Source organism: Elephantulus edwardii, unplaced genomic scaffold, assembly GCF_000299155.1.
Source record: "Elephantulus edwardii isolate Elephantulus edwardi_28Jun2011 unplaced genomic scaffold, EleEdw1.0 scaffold00067, whole genome shotgun sequence".
In the NCBI taxonomy this organism is placed as follows: domain Eukaryota; kingdom Metazoa; phylum Chordata; class Mammalia; order Macroscelidea; family Macroscelididae; genus Elephantulus; species Elephantulus edwardii.
The window spans coordinates 3,018,734-3,036,846 of NW_006399817.1; the positions used below are offsets into that span (position 1 = coordinate 3,018,734).

Here is an 18,113-nt window from a genome sequence, read left to right on the forward strand (position 1 = left end):
GCTCTTGCTCATATGTTGTTTCATGAAATTCTTCTGTGTCTGCCAATTCCTTCCAATACAGTGATTCAGTATCTTCTTTCCATCTTCTTTTAATACTTCCTGGATCATTTAGCATTCTGCTGAAAGCATCCTTGATTGTAGCAACTTGAGGTTTGAATTTGTTCTTCAGTTCCTTGAGCTTAAGAAATGCTGAGCGAGTTCGGCCCTTTTGATTTTCTGACTCCAACTCCTTGCACATTTCATTGTAATATTTTGCTTTGTCATCCCATGCTGCCTTTTGAAATCTTCTATTCAACTCTTTAGTATCTTGAATTATTCCTTGTGCTTTGGCTTCTCTGCACTGCAGTGGAATTTTCAGAGTCTCTTCTGAATATGCATCTCCTTCCAGTTGATTAGTCAGGTAAAGGTCTTTGAAATTTCTCAGTATAAATATGTCAACACATCCAGCACTACCACTTGTTAAAACATCTGAGATCATGTCTGCCAGTTCCCAGTTTCTTGTTTTTTGCTCATAAACTCAGTGCAACTTAGCTTCTTTCTTCATTACCATTGGCTCTTGATCACATGCTGCACTGCCTCCTGAAATAGTTGAGCATTGACTGACCAGTTGTCTTTGTCCAGTGACTGTGTATTCTTTCCATCCAATTTTTGTGCTTCCTATGTTTTTCAAAATTTTACCCAAATAAACTTTCGGTATTCCAATCAAGGCTCAAATATTTGCTTCTGTTATTTCCATTTTAGAAGTGGTAAGTTATCAACAACTTGCATTATGCAGATGATACATTACTCACTGAAACTGAAGAGGACCTGAAGAATCATCTGTACAAAGTCAAAGACTGTTTGTCTTCAATGTGGATTGAAGCTCAACATCAAGAAAACAAAGATGCTCACCACTGGGCCAATTGGCAGCTTCATGAGAGATGGAGAAGGGACTGAGATTGTAACAATTTCAGCTTGCTTGGTTCCACAGTCATCACTCTGGGACCCAGCAGGAAATCAATAGGCAAACTGGATTAGAAAAGTCTGCTGTCAGGGACCTGTCAGAGTGTTGCCGTGCAAAAATGTCAGTCTAGAGTGTAAGGTGCACCTGATCCAGGCAGCGGTCTCCACCATTACTTGCTTTGCATCAGTGAGTTGGACAATGAATAAAAACAGTAGAAAAAAACAATTGATACCTTTGAATTGTGGTGCAGAAGAAAAATAATGAACACACCATGGGCTGCCAAGAACAAATAAAGAGGGTTGAAATAAACTTGCTCTCTGGAGGCAAGGACTTTGAAGGTCTGTCTGACATACTTTGAGCATGTTGTCAGAAGGGACCAGACCTTGGAGCAGGACATCATGCTTGGAAGGGTGGAAGGATGACACAGGCAAGAAAGATCCTCCATGGAATTGATTGATACAGTGACTGGCGTAATAAGGGCAGGTGTGTCAGAGACAATAAGATTGACTCAAGGAGGAAAGAATTCAGAGCTATTTTGCATAGGGTCACTATGAGTTGCAAACAACTCGATGGCACATAACAAGAAGTATACTCTAATGTTTGTATTGTCTAATTCCAGGTATGTGAACATTTCATTAGAATGTTTTCCATTATCTTATTCTAAAACTCTTTGAAATATTCTGTTGAACCTCTTACTTCATCATTTCTTTATTTTGCTTCACCTTCACTATTTCTGAGGACATTTCCGTCTTTTCTGTACACAATTTAATCTTTTCTCTATGTTCTGTCTTTTGTATGGTGTTTTCTCAAAAAGTTGCAAATAGAAATACCATTTGACCCAGCAATTCAACTACTGGGAATATACCCCAAAGAAACCATAACCACCACCCAAGCAGATATATGCAAACCCATGTTTATTGCTGCATTGTTCACAATAGAAAAGAGTTGGATACAACACAGTGCCCATCAACAAATGAATAGGTAGAGAAGTTGTGGTATATTCACACATCGGAATACTATGCAGCACTGAAAAACAAGAAACTCAAGAAACTATGCTAAGTGGATGACCTTAGAGGACATCATTTATATTTTTAAAAGACCGTATATGCAATGAATGAGTAGCTGGGTGTACAGAATCCTACTATGTAATCTTCAGCCTCATTTCTATACCAAAGCTGTATTTTCCAACCACCAATGATTCTTTGTTTCTGTCTTTTGCATTCTAATCACCAATCATTATTAGTAACTCTTAATTACGTGCTTAACAAATTCCAGACTACAAAAGTTAGTAGACATTTTCAATTTTCTTATGTTCAGCTTTAGTATATCATTTAAATAGTAGTTATATTAACAGTTTTTCCTTACGTGAGTACATTTATTATCTTGTCACTAATAGAAGTGTCCCTTACAACAGATGTTGACATTTTTTTACAATGAATATAATACCATTCCTCTTCAATTTGTCCTTCCCAGACAGTAAGCCCTATGACTGTCTGATTAAGAATGACCAGTACTAGTCCATTTCAGATCACTAATTGCTAGCATATCAATCCTGTGTTTCATTTCAGTTCTTAACTGAAGATGATTTAAACATATAGATGGTTTAAACATATAGATGGTTTAAATTCCCCTGAGATTACAGTATAGCTGTGCTTTTCTGTGAAACATGCAGATATTTAGATAGGACTATTACATCAGTGTGAAACCCGAAAAGGAAGACCCATGCCATCTGTAGGTTTTATAAGTGGTTTTACTCCTAATGAATCTAATACATTTACTTCTTGTTGTTGTTGTTATGTGCTGTCAAGTCGTTTGCGACTCATAGCGACCCTATGTACAGCAGCCCTAAACCCTGCTCTATCCTGTGCCAATCTCACTGCCTCTGACACACCCATTCCGATTACCCCAGTAACTGAATCAATCCACCTCATAGAGGGTCTTCCCCTCCTGTGCTGTCCCTCAACCCTACCCAGCTTGATGTCCCTCTCCAAGGACCTGTCTCTCCTTGGCACCATTGACCATTTTACTCCTGATGAATCTAATACATTTACTTATTCATCATAAAATCATTTATGACAAACTGCTTTCCTTCAGTTCCTGGCGAGTCAGCAATAAAAAGATAGGATTTCTGTCTTTATATATGTTGCATTAAGAGACAAAGATGCATATTTCAAGTAGGAGTCAGCTTCCGCTCTGTATGGTAGCTATATGGTCTCAGACTCTCTGGAATCTGTTTCCATTCTGTGGAATCAGGGCTTGAATTAAAAACCTATCTTTAAAAAAGAAAAAAAAAAGAGAGAGACAAATATGATAAAGCAATAAATCAGATAAGGAGACAGACAATTCACTTTAAGGTTAATAGTTTTATTGATCTTTCACCTATTTTCATGTTTCATTTCTATTATACAGTTCACTTTTTAAGTTGTTCACCTAATTGAATTAAATCTAATCTTGTTCAGTACTATTTGTTTTCACAAAATATTTATAATTCACTCAGAATGTTTCTCTTATTGTGTACATCATTTCCTAACAATTCTGTTACACACTAATCTATTGACATTGAATTAATCCCAACCAAGCAGCACTATAGAACTGAGTAAAACTGTCCAAATAATTTCCAATATTATAATTTTTTTTGGAGATCAGACTGCTTCTTCTTTCTAGAACACGATAAGAATTCATGATGGAATAAAATATACTGCAAACATGCATCTTCAATTTATGACTGAGAATTTAATGCCCTTACCATTTATAAGATTAGAAGTCCATGGAATGAAATAAAAATACACTGTGATACTTGTGTTGATGTTGTTACATGTCACTGAACATAGTTGATCATCCAGCAGGTTTTTGGAGGTAGTTACCCCCACAATCATTTACGGGAAACCTTATGGGTGAAATACACAAGAGGAGAGTTCCCATCTTTCTCCCACGGAGCAGCTGGTAGATTTGAATCAAGTGTCTTTTTGATTGGCAGTATAACTTCTTACCACTAGGGAAACTAGTAATGGTTTCCTGAAAAAAGTTGTGAGTTCTTGTTAATGCTTAAATGAGGGTTATACATTTCTTTAATTGTGTAACAGTATTTTAGGCTGTGGTTTAAGTTTGGCTTTAATTTTGGATATTCTCTAGAGAAGAACTATTAGTGAAAGGCATATATAAATTTGTGGAGAGCTATTTAATTCAAGGAAATAGTCCCTATAGTTGTGGAGGTTGGATGGCAAGTCCCAAATCCATGGCTTGGGAACATACTCTCAAGATCGCTGAAGCTGTGGAACCCAAACCAGCAAGTCAGATGGCAGTGTACCAGATGATGGGGTGACAGGAGTTACCAAACCCCAAATTTGCAAGGTAGGAAATAGGGTGCTGGTTCACATCCAACAAAAAAAGAGCAAGTGAATGATAAGAAGTCTGATGTAGGTATCAAAACAAGAATTAGTCTTGTTGGATTCTCCAGGAAACTTCTTTCAACACATTAGATGCTAACATCATAACTCCTCATAAGAGTGATTAAACCATATCAAATCTCATCATTATAGTGATTTTATTAAATAGGATCATATCATGAAAGTGACTATATTATGCTATACTGTGGAAGAGCATCAGTGTAATGTCTGACAAATCTGAGAATCATAGCCTAGCCAATTGACGTTTAACCTTAACAGTTACAGATAATAACACAGGATAGTTTTGTATAACACAGGTAGCTGTTTGACTCTAAGGAATTTGTAAAAGTTTTTCTTTAAACAAATTGTTCACTCAAATAAGAAATCATTTCTCATATTTTCCAAATGTTCTTATACATAACCTATAATCAAGAGGCAATAATGACGAAGAAGGAGGCTCAAGCTACTCTAAAGGAACTGGCAAAGAACAAGGCACCAAAAATTGATAGAATACCAACTGATATATTTCGGCACTCATCAGGTTATGCCAAAAAATTTGGAGGACAATCACCTTGCCACTGACTGGAGGAGATCTATATTTATTCCCATTAAAAAAAAGTGACCCAACAGAGTGCGGAAATTATCGAACAATATTACTAACGACACACACAAGAAAGATCCTGCTGAAGATTATCCAGAAACAACTGGAACAGTATTTGTTGTTGATTGCTGTTGAGTTGAGCACGACTGACTCATAGTGACCTTATGAACAAAAGGCCGGAAGCCTTTCTATAACTTTCATCATTTATCAAAGTTCATAGAATTTTCAGAGGCATGTTATTTAGGAAGTGGATGTCACTCTAACAGTACATCAGCAGAACTTCCAGAAGTGCAAACTGGGTTTAGAATAGGCCATGGCACTAGGGAAATCATAGTCAACATTAGATGGATCTCGACATAAAGCAGAGAGTACCAGAGAAATGTCTGTGTTTTATTGACTATGCAAAGGCAATTGACTACATGGATCACAATAAATTGTGACCAGCCTTGAGAAGAATGGGAATACCAGAACACTTAATTGTGCTCATGCAAAATCTACACTTGGACCAGGTAGTAGTAGTCAGAACAGAGCAAAGAAACACTTCCTGGTCTGAACCATTTCTGTCAAGGATGCATCCTATCTCCATATCTCCTTTTCAGTTAATATGCACAACAGATAATTTTGGAGGCTGGATTTTATGAAGAATGTGGCATCAGGATTAAAAGACTCATCAACAACCTGCATTATGCACATGACACAACCTTGCTGCTGACTGAGGAAGACATGAGATGTATGCTGCAGAAAGTCAAGGACTGTGGTCTTCAATATGGATTAAGACCAACATCAAGAAAGCAAAGATTCTCACTACTGGGCCAATTGGCAGCACCATGATAAATAAAGATTGAGATTGTTAATAACTTCAGTTTACTTGGTTCCACAGTCAGTAATCTTGGCACCAGCAGTCAGGAAATCAAAAGATGAACTACAATGGGAAAGTCTATTGCCAGAGACCACTCAACAGTGCTGAAGAGCAACAATGCCAGTCTGGAGACTAAGGTTCATCTGATCCAGGCCAGGGTCTTCACAATTACTTGCTATGCATTGAACAGTTGGACAATGACTAAGGATGATAAAAGAATCATCAATGTCTTTGGGTTGTGATACTGGACATTCTGTGGACTGCCAGGAGAACAAACAGGTCCGTTCTGGAGAGAGTGAAAGCTAGCTGCTCCCAGGAGGCAAGGACTTTGAAGCTCTGTCTCCCCTACTTTAGGCATGTGGCCAGAAGAGACCAGTCCTTGGAAAAGAACATCATGCTTGGAAGGGTGGAGGGACATTGCATGAGAAGAAGACCCAGGATGAGTTTAATTGACTCTGTGACTGGAGAAATGGGATTAGGTCTGTTGGATATGATGAGATTGGCTCAGAATAGGGCAGAGTTTAAAGCTATTTTGCATAGTAGGGTCGCTATGGGTCCCAGATGACTCAACATATATGTTGTTGTGTACAACCCATACCTGACACTCCTGTGGAATTTCAGAGATAGCTCTTCTCATGGGAAGAGACTGTCCATCTTTCTCCTGTGGAGCTGCTAAGTGGCCTTGAACCACATGCCTTCAGGATTGCAGTGCAGCTTCTTGCCACCCACCAAAGCTTAGTCTATGTATAAAATTTGTACAATATATAAATTTGTATGATATACATATGTACCATACATGAATGAACACACACACACCCACACCCAAATCCCTGCCATGGAGCTGATTCCAATTTATAACCACCTTGAAATAAAGTAAAACTGCCCTATCAAGTTTCCAAAGTTATAAATCTTAGTGGCAGCAACAGCCTTGACTTTCTGTCTTGGTGAGGCTAGTGAGTTAGAACTATTGGCCCTATTGTTAGCAGTCCAAAACATATTCCATCATGGAACCAGTGCTTCCTGTATATGTAATCTTAGGTTGCATACATTATAAGGTACACTTTTGAAAACAAAGCAGTTACATACATTAGGAATACAGAAGGAGGAAATACTAAGTACCTCCAAAACTTCATCAGTGTGTATTATGCTATAAGATTCACAATGTCTATGTTAACAATTCTTTGAATTGAGGATTTACTTTCTTTCAACTACACCTTCTCTGCCATACAACTGACAGAAAGGCCTGTCTTAGCTTCTGGTTCACAAAAATCAGAATAAATGAATAGCTTGAAGGATAGATAATCCCAAAAGGCTGGCAAAGAATGAAGATCACATTATTCTGTGTATTATCAGAACCCCAAAATGATGTAACAACAGACAGAGAATAAAGTCCAAAAAGCAAAACAAAGGAGATCACAGTTTGCATGGCTTTTATATGGGCCTTGGTGCTGGGATCCTGGAGTCCTTTTCCATTGAGCTGCATATTCTTGAGATGTTTCCAAAGGGAGTAGAATAACAGCAGAAAAGAGATCAAGGATGTTATGAAAGGCATGAAAGTTGTCAGTGTGTATACCGTCTCGACTACAAATGGCTCATTTTCATTCCTTTTTCTCTTCCAAGTCATATTTCCTTCATACTTATTCATCTGTTTGCTGTGATATGGGCTCGTCACAGCAAACTGAAGACCTAAAATGACCCAAGTTCCCAAAAATATCATGAAAACTACCCTTTCAACTCTTTGTTTTAGACGAAAAAATAGTATGTTAGAGAAATTGGCTACTTTGAGCAAATAAAATAGGCTGAGGCAAGTGGCAAGCCACATGCTAAAGTGGTTGGTTATTGCCCAGGCAATATTAATAGTTTTCACATTTAATCCATGTAAAGCTGGATCAAATATCATTAGATACCAATGCATTAATATTATACAAAGCAAAATAATTTTGGAGACCGCCAGAGCAGTGAGAATTCTATCAGCTGCAGACATCTTTCGTCTCTTAATCCAGTCACTGCATTTTACCAGCACTATGAAACTATTAGCAAAACTTCCAAGAATAAATGCCACCATTATTATGGGGGAAAAGATGAATCCTAGTAAACTTACCATGTCTGGGAGTGGGTGAGCCAAATGTTATCACTGTGACCCCTTAATATTTTGATGTAAAAGTTCTACATGGGCAATCAAATTCTAGCTTTCTTTTCAATTATAGGATTAATGTAAAACAAGAAAGCATCAGCATGTGCTAATGGGTGGATTCAGGGCTGTCTTCATGAAATCAAAGCCGATCAAATTAAGTTCTATTCAATGTGTCTCCTTGTTATAATCTGAAAAATTTCATACAGATCTTGAAGTAAATCTCAAATCTCATTTGCTAGTATGCAAATAAAAGCATATTATCTTTCATTGATTTGCACTTTTTCCTTGTTTAACCTCTCCATGATTTGTGTTCATCAACTTTGTTAGGAATATTTTAAAATCCAGTACATAGAATGTGTGGCAAACACCTAAAGTGATAGATGAAGCTTCTTGTTGTTGTTAGGTGCCATCAAGTTGAGACAGCTCATAGTAACCCTATGAACAGATCTGAACCTTCTTCTATGCTGTGTCATCCTCTTACTTCCTGATATACTAGAGCCCATTGCAGCAGTTACTGAGTCACTTCACCTGGTTGAGGGTCTTCTTCTCCTTTGTCAGCCCTCCATCTTTCTGAGTATCATGTCCCTCTCCAAGAAATAGCCCCTCCTAGCAACATACCCAAAGGATGTGATGGGAAGTTTTATCATCTCTGTATTGAAAGAGTACTCAGGGTTGTTTACCTTTATCTTCTTGTGGTGCTCAACTATTTTATAAACTCTAGATTTAAGTCCCTTATCTGATATGTCATTATCAAATATTTTTTTCCCAGTCTGTGGCTTCCCTTTATACCTTGTTGGAGAAATTTTTGGATGTTCACAGGGATTTAATTCTTAGAAGGTCCTATTCATCTATTTTATTCTCTTCTGGATGTAGATTTTTAAGAATGTTTGGAAGACTATTTATATTGTGGATTAGGACTTCTAGAGTTCTGCCAAGCTTTTTTTTTAAAAAAATAAAGTTTATAGTTCTTGGTTTTAGTTCTAGGTCCATGGTCCACTTTGAGTTGGTTTTTGAAAAATGGGCACAGGATATGAACAGACACTTCACCAAAGAAGACATTCAGATGACAAAAAAATGCAGAAATGTTCAAAATCACTAGCCCTAAGAGAGATGCAAATCAAAACAACTATGCAATATCATCTCACTCCAGTGAGAATAGCAAAATTTAACAGAACAGCAAGCAACAAATGCTGGTGATGTTGTGGAGAAACTGGAACCCTTATTCACTGTTGGTGGGAGTATAAAATGATGTAACCACTATGGAAGGCAGTATGACACTTTCTCAAAAAGTTGCAAATAGAAATACCATTTGACCCAGCAATTTCACTACTGGGAATATATCTCAAAGAGACCATAACCAGCACCCAAGCAGATATATGTGCACCCTTGTTTATTGTGGCTTTGTACACAATGGCAAGGATTTGGAAACAACCTATTGTGGGTTTGTGGGATTTTTTTCCCCAAGAATTGAGTATCAGCCTGGATAATTGCTCACATTTTAGGCTTTTCTATTGATGAGATGAAAGTTGATTGAGATGCATTAAAAACCTCATTTTATTGATTTTAGTATTTGCTAATATTAACTATATCTCAGGAAAAGTGCAGTTAGAATGCTCCTTTGAAGCAGGGATAGTGAAACATCATTTCACATATATTGAGCATATTGTTAGGAATGGTATGCTTGGAAAGATGGAAGGTCAGAAATAAGAAAAGACCCTTAACTAGATGGACTGACACAGTGGTTGCAGCAAAGGCCTCCAGTGTGTCAAAGATTATTAGGATAGGACAGGGTTCAGATCTGCTGTTCATAGAGTCATTATGAGTCAGACTTGACTCAATAGAACCTAAAAACAAACAAAAAAAATTAAAATTTACTTTATATTGTGATATACAATGTCGAGTTGGAACCAACTCATAGATGACCCTCCAGTAGGTTTTCAGAAGCAGTAAATCACTCAAGAGGAGACAATCTATCCTTCTCCAGTGGAACAATTGGTAGATTTGAATTGCATGTCTTTGGTTTGACAACACACTACCACTAGACCACTATTGGTGGGTATTAAAATAAACCTTATTGAATTTGGTTCACTCATCACTTTTTTTGGTTTTTTTTTATTATTAATTTCAATGAACATTTACAGAGATTTTGGATTTCCATTCATTCATTGTTGCAGTCATCACTTTTACAGTATGATTGGTTTTAGCAGAGGATCAGGGACTAGGCAACCAGATTCTCTGCTTTGTCTATGATTTGAGAACCAATTTAGGACTGTTATTTACCTCGGTATGATCATTTAAAAAATGCTGATTATAATAATAAGATTATATCTTCAGGTAATCTTTGTGAAGAGTCAACATTAGTTAGAGAAAGCACTTTTAATTTTACATGTCTGGCATTATTCTTTATTTTGATGAGGAGTCATTTGACACTTTAAGCTAACATATGAGTGTTAAATGTTTAAATGGCAAATGTTTAGCTAAGAGAGAGAGAGGTGGTGGTTTGCTGGTCAGTCTGAATTGATTCATAGCTGACCCTCCAGAGAGTAGAAATCTCCAGAGAGGAGATTGTCTTTCTCCGTTGAGCGACTGGTGTATTTGAACAGCTTGTTTTTGGCAGGTAACTCCTTATCAATAAACTGCCAGATTTCCCTTAGAAACACATGATGTTGTTGTGTGCCATGGAGTCAGAACCAACACATTTCAGCCTTCAGCAGGTTTTTAGAGACAGTAAATCCCACAAGAGAAGATTATCCCTCTTTTTTCCCTTTATCCCAGGGTACAGTTGGTGGATTTGAACTGAATGTCTTTTGTTTAGCAAAAGACTTTAACACTAAGTCACCAGAGTATAAATATAACTATAAATAATATAACTGTAATAACTGTAACTATAAATATAAATTTAAATGAGAGAGAGTTGTGTACTGCCAAGTCTGAAGCAACCCATAGTTGACCCTCCTGTGGGTTTTCAGAGGCAGTTAATGGCACAGGGGGAGATAGCCCATCTTTTTCCTGTGAAGCTGCTGGTGAATTTAAACCACATGTCCTCAGGATAGACTTCAATATGAATTGAAGCTCGACTAAAGAAAGTAAAGATTCTCACCACTGGGCTAGGTGGAAGCTTAAAGATGGACAGAGAAGAAACTGAGATTGTAAACAATTACAGCTTGCTTGGCTCCACAATCAACACCCTTGGCATCAGCAATCAGGAAATCAAAAGACAAATTTAACTGTGAGCATCTGCTTTGAGGGACCTCTCCAGAGTACTGAGAAGCAATGGTGTCAGTCTAGAGGTAAGGTGTGCCTGATCCAGGCCATGGTCTTCACAATTACTTTTGATACATCAGAAAACTAGATAATGACTACAGCTGACATATTTTTGTCTTCTTGAACTTCTTTTCCAAATTTCTATTTGGTGCTCTTACCTCATCATTTCTTTCTTTTACTTAACTTCATCAATGCGTAGATACAACTAATCCAGGCCATGGTCTTCACAACTATTTACTATGTATCAGAGAGCTGGACAATGACTAAGGATGACAGAAGAAGAACTGAAGCCTTTGAGTTGTGGTGCTGAAGAAGAGTCTTGAACATACCACTGAGTACCAATAAAACAGATAATTCTGTCTTGGAGAGGGTGAAACCAAGTTTCTTCTTGAAGGCTAGGATTTTGAAGCTCCGCCTTACATACTTTGGGCATATGGCCAGGAGAGACCAGTCGTTGGAGAAGGACATCATGCTTAGAAGGATGGCGGGATGATACAGGAGAGGAAGACCCTGGGTGAGATGGATTGATATAGTAACTGAGTTAATGAGTGTAGGTGTGTCAGAGTCAGTGAGACTAGCTCAGAACAGGTCAGGCTTTAGAACTGTTGCACATAGGGTTGCTATGGGTCACAGGTGACTCAACAGCACATAACAACATTATATAAATATAGATGATATAGATAGATATACATACACACATATACATACACACAAACACAATTAGTTGTTGCTATAACCTGTTCTATCCTGTGCCAACTTTACTGTCTCTGATAAACCTACCCTCATTATCCTAGTCACGGAATCAATCCATGTCATATACCTTCTTCCTCTTTCTCTGTTCCTCCACCCCTTCCAAGCATAATGTCCCTGTCCAAGGACTAGTCCCTCAAAACATTCTTTTCATAGGTGATTGTTGATTTAAAGCCAGAACAGAAAAGGCAAAATATATTTTATGATCAGGATATAATGGGATGGTATAAAAAAAAACCTTGTAAATCTAATATTATTAAATCCCATGTTAAAGGTAAAGCCATGGGATTTGGTAATACAAGCAGTAAGGCTGCCATTAAATGCATATTAGCATTCACACTCCTCAAATCTACTCATAATTGGCCTTTACCTGATTTTTTTCTTTACAAAAAAAATACAGATGAATTCCAAGGAGGAAATGATTCTTCTAAATGACCTTTATATAATTAGTCTTCTACTAAAGTATGGCACATAACAACACAACAACAACTAAAGTTTATAAAGCTTGTAATTTTTCTGGAGTTACAGGTCACTGAGGTGTCCAAATAGGATTATCAAATTTCCATTTAATTTTTACAGGCTTAATTTCTGTCAATAGCCCCTAGGAAAAAGGATACCCTAGCCAGATCGAAGTGGTCACTGTTCGGGAATAAGAGGCTTGGTAATTCCTTGTTCTGCCTGTCCTACTCCACCACCTTAATAATTCATTCTCTGTAGCATAGGAAATACTTTAGGATTTAAATCAGTAATTCTTGATGTGGGTTTAGTAAGTTGGGTTCCCCGTTGCTGTAAAAGATCTCTACCCAACAAATTGACTGGAGTTTCTAGTACAAAAGGCTGCATGTTGTTGTTGTTGTTGTGTCATCGAGTCGTTTGCGACTCATAGCGACCCTATGCACAACAGCCCTAAACCCTGCTCTATCCTGCGCCAACCACACTGCCTCTGACACACCCATCCCAATTACCCCAGTCACTGAATCAATCCATCTCATAGAGGGTCTTCCCCTCCTGCGCTGTCCCTCCACCCTCCCAAGCATGATGTCCCTCTCCAAGGACCCGTCCCTCCTGACAACATGTCCAAAGTATGTCAGATGAAGCCCCAGAATCCTTGCCTCCAAGGAGTAGCTTGGTTTAATCCTCTCCAAGATGAATCTGTTTGTTTTCCTGTCTGTCTATGGTACATTCAGTACTCTTCTCCAGCACCACAGCACAAAAGCATCAAATCTCCTTCTGTCCTCCCTAGTCATTGTCCAACTCTCTGATGCATAACAAGCGATTGCAAAGACCATGGCCTGTATTGGGTGCACCTTAGTCTCCAGAGAGACACCATTGCTCCTGAGTACTTTAGAGAGGTCCCTAACAGCAGACTTTCCCATCACGATATGCTTTTTGATTTCCTGACTGCTGGTGCCAAGAGTGTTGACTGTGGAGCCTAGCAAACTGAAGCTATGAACAATCTCAATCTCTTCGCCATCCATCCTGACGCTGCCAATTGGTCCAGTGGTGAGAATCTTTGTCTTCTTGACATTGAGCCTTAGTCCATACTGAAGGCTGCAGTCCTTGACCCTTCGAAGCAAGTGCATGAGGTCCTCCTCAGTTTCAGCAAGCAGGGTTGTGTCATCTGCATAACGCAGATTGTTAATAGATCTTCCACCAATCCTAATGCCACAATTCTCCTCATAGAGCCCAGCCTCTCGGATAATCTGTTCTGCATACATGTTGAAAAGGTATGAAGACAGGATGCATCCCTGGCATACACCCTTCCCAATTTTGAGCCATGCAGTGTTACCCTGCTCTGTTCTGACTACTGCCTCTTGGTCCAAGTATAGGTTTCGCATTAGCACAATTAAATGTTCTGGGGAATCCCAGAACAAAAAGGCTGCATAGTTCCTAATAATCTGTCCGGCCCTATGCACTTTAAAGGATGAGCACTTCTTTTGATATGAGTGGCATCAATAGAACCAGCTCCTTCTATATTACATTCTACAGTAGTCAGAGGCAAATATGACAGAGATTATGTTAACATCAGCACCAAAATCCACCAAGCCAAGGAATCTTTTTTCATTTCACTTTAATTCCATCATACATCATGATGATTTTGCATAATGTTGTTGTTGTTGTTGTTGTTGTTGTTATGTGCAGTCGAGTCACTTGCGACTCATAGCGACCAAAACAGCCCTAAACTCTGCTCTGTCCTGTGCCAATAGTACCATCTCTGATACACCCATCCCAATGCAGCCCTAAACTCTGCTCTGTCCTGTGCCAATAGTACCATCTCTGATACACCCATCCCAATTACCCCAGTCACTGAATCAATCCACCTCATAGAGGGCATTCCCCTCCTGTGCTGTCCCTCCACCCTACCAAGCATGATGTTCCTCTCCAAGGACCGGTCCCTCCTTACAACATGTCCAAAGTAGGTTAGACGGAGCCTCAGACTCCTTGCCTCCAAGGAGCTGCCTGGTTTGACCCTTTCCAGGATGAATCTGTTTGTTTTCTTAGCAGTCCATGGTACCCTCAATACTCTTCACCAACACCAAAGCTCAAAGGCATTAATTCTCCTTCTATCCTCCTTAGTCATTGTCCAACTCTCTGATGCGTAACAAGTGATCGCAAAGACTATGGCCTTTATCAGATGCACCTTGGTCTCCAGAGAGACACCATTGCTCTTCAGGACTTTGGAGAGGTCCTTAACAGCACACTCTCCCCTGGCAATATGTCTTTTAATTTCCTGGCTACTGGTGCCAAGAGTGTTGTCTGTGGAGCCAAGCAACCTAAAGCTGTGAACAATCTCAATCTCTTCACCATCCATCCAGCCTTTGAACAGTCAATCTAAAACAGATAGACATTCCTCTGGTGCTTTTGCTTTCTGCCCAGATCTAGCTGACATTGGTGATAATGTCTCTAGTGCCACAGCCTTTTCTATACGCAGCTTGTATTTCTAGTACTTCTCTGTCAAAATACTGTTCCAGTAGCTTTTGAATAACCTTTAGGATTTTGCTTGCATGTGATATTAGTGATATTGTTTGATAATTCCACATTGTTTCAGGTCACTTTTTTTTTTAATGGTAATAAATATGGATCTCTTCTAGTCCCTTGGCCAGGTAGTTATTCTCCAGGTTTCTTGGCACAACTTGGTGAGCATATCCAGGGCAGCACCTGTTTGTTGAAATATGTCGGCTGGCATTTCATCAATACATGGGGCCTTGTTTATTGGTAATTCTTTTAGAGCAGCTTGAACTTCCTCTTTCTTTACCATTGCCTCTTGATCATATGTTGTTGCATGAAATTCTTCTGTGTCAGCCAGATCTTCTTGGTCCAATAACTATGTACTCCTTCCATCTTCTTTTAATTCTTCCTGGATTGTTCAATATTCCACCCATTTGTTGTTGTTATGTGCCATTGAGTTGCTTGCAACTCATAATGACCCTATTTACAACAGCTGTGAATCCTGCTCTATCCTGAGCCAATCTTATTGTCTCTGACATGCCTACCCCCATTACCTCAGTCACTGAATAAATCCATCTCATCAAGGGTCTTCCTCTTTTGCAATCTTCCTCTATCTTTCCAAGCATGATGTCCTTCTCCAAGGACTGGTCCCTTCTTACAACATGCCCAGAGTATGTCAGATGGAGCTTCAGAATCCTTGCCTCCATGGAAGAGACTGGTTTTACCCTCTCTAGGATGAATCTGATTGTTCTCCTGGCAGTCCATGGTATATGAAAATCTTTTTTCCATCACCACCACTTAACGGTGTTAATTCTATCATCACTAGTAATGACAATGGTCCAGCTTTCTAAAGTAAGGTTGTGTCATATGCATAACATAGGATGTTGATGAGTCTTCCTTCAACCCTGATGGCACATTTCTCCTCATAAAGCCGAGTCTCCTGAATGATCTGCTCTGCACATAGATTGAGAAGGGGTGGAGATAGGCTGCATCCCTGACACACTCCTTTCCTGATTTTGAACCATGCAATGTTTCCTTGCTCTGTTCTGAGGACTGCTTCCTGGTCCAAATATAGTTTTGCAGCATCAGCACAATCAAGTGTTCTGGGATTCTCATTCTCAAAGTTAACCACAATTTGTTGTGATCCACATAGTCAAATAACTTTGCATAGTCAATGAGACACAGATAGGAACTCTTTTTTTTTCTGCGAAGATCCATCTGACATTGGCGATATTGTCTCTAGTGCCATGATCTCTTCTAAACCTAGTTTGTATTTCTGGTAGTTCTCTGTTGATGTACTATTCAAATAGTTTTTGGATAATGTTCAGCAGGATTTTGCTTGTGTGTGATACTGGTGATATTTTTTTTTATAATTACCACACTCTTTTGGGTCACCTTTTTTTGGAATGGGAATAAAAATTAATCTCCTCCAGTCAGCTGGCTAGGTAGCAGTCCTCCAGATTTATTGGCACAACCTAGTGAGTACATCCAGGGCAGCATCAGTTTGTTGAAATATGTAAGTTGGTATTCCATCAATTCATGGAGCTTTATTTTTGCTTTATGTCCATGTCAAGGTTAATCAATAAATAAGGAAGACCAAAGAAGAAAAAGAAAGAAATGTTGAGTGAGATTGGTGCTTTTGATTTTCTGACTTCAGCTCCTTACACCTTTCATTATAATACTTTCTTTTGTCTTCCTGAGCTGCCCTTTGAAATCTTCTATTCAGCTCCTTGATTTCTTGATTTCTTCCCTTTGCTTTGGCTTCTTGGAGCTCTAATGAAATATTCAGAGTCTCATCTGACATCCAGTTTGGTCTTTTATTCTTCTTCTTTATAATGATCTTTTGCATTCTTCATGGATAATATTTTTTTTATATCTTCCCACAGCTCATCTGTTCTTCATTCATTAGTGTTCAAGGCCTCAGAGCTATTCTTGAGTTGGTCTTTAAATTCAGGGAAGATAGCCTCAAGATGAAATTTTGATTCCTGTATAATTTGACATTTTTTAGCTTTAATATTAACTTGGATTTAAATAGTTGATGGTCTGTTCTGCAATCAGTATTTAGCCTAGTTTTTACTGCTGATAATGAACTTCTCCAATGATTCCTTGCACAGATGTAATAGATTTGACTCTTGAGCATACCATCAGGTGAAATCCATGTGTGTAGCCTGTGTTTATGTTTCTTATAAATGGTTTTTAATGACTAAGTCATTAATTGTCCAGAATTCTATCATTCTTTTATATCATTCATTTCTTTCACCAAGTGTACATTCTCTAAATACTGATCCTTCTTCTTGGTTCCCATTCCAGTCACCCATTATTATTAATGCATCACAGTTGCATGTTCTATTGATTTTTTTACTGTGAAGAAGTAGATAGAAATCATCTATTTTGTCCTGTTTGGCTCTTGTTGGTGGTGCATAAATTTGAATGATAATAGTATTAACAGATCTTCCTTGTATGTGAGTACTATCAATCTATTGTATTTCAAGATGGATCTAGAAATGGCCTTTTCACCTATGAAAGTCACCCCATTTCTTACTCTTTATCTCCAGCATAGTAGATATGATTTTCTGATTCCAAATGCCCTATGCCAATCCATCTCGTTTTGGCTATACCTAATATGCCAATATTTATGTGTTTCATTTATTAATTATGTACAGTTTGTCTACCTTCACTCTTCTCACATTCCATGTTTCATTTATTAGTTTCTCCTTACAACTGTTGCTCTTCCTTGGTGTTTCCAAATTTGAGGATTCAGCCTCAGTTGTCATATATGTTAGTCTACTCTAAGTGTACTCTATTGTACATAGAGTTTTGGAAGGTCTGTCATATTTTGGAAGTGGATGGATAATCCTTCTTAGTATGTCTTAATTTGTATGCTTAGTTTTAGAACAATACTGTCATATAAGTATCTTACTGAAAGGAGCAGATGAAAGACACTTCCCTTACAGAAATTGTCCCTTCCCTTTCCCTGCTACATAAATATCCCTTTCACTTCTACTTACCCTATCAAGCACCTACTCCCCCAACTACCACTCGACATGATGGCTTAGGCCACAAGTCACTTCTGTAATGTCTTGTACCTTACACCGCTGCTGGTCTTTCATGCTGATGTCTGTCTCACATTTAGTTATTACTCTGTAATAAGACTGCTCTGTAATCCTAAGAAATTAGCCCATTGTACTAAATTTGTTTGGTATTTTCTTTTCTTAAAAAAAAAGCAA

General features: G+C 38.4%; 1 protein-coding gene across 1 annotated transcript in view; it reads right to left on the bottom strand.

Annotated features, from left to right (window-relative positions):
• LOC102846392 (taste receptor type 2 member 20-like) overlaps positions 1-7,854 on the bottom strand; it is a 28,642-nt gene extending 20,788 nt beyond the window's left edge. The window contains exons 1-2 of the mRNA XM_006888465.1: positions 7,772-7,854; positions 7,146-7,441 (exon numbers count right to left, since the gene is read on the bottom strand). Coding sequence (XP_006888527.1) covers positions 7,146-7,441; positions 7,772-7,854 — 379 coding nt within the window. The remainder of the gene's footprint in view (positions 1-7,145; positions 7,442-7,771) is intronic.
• Between the last annotated feature and the right edge of the window lie 10,259 nt (positions 7,855-18,113).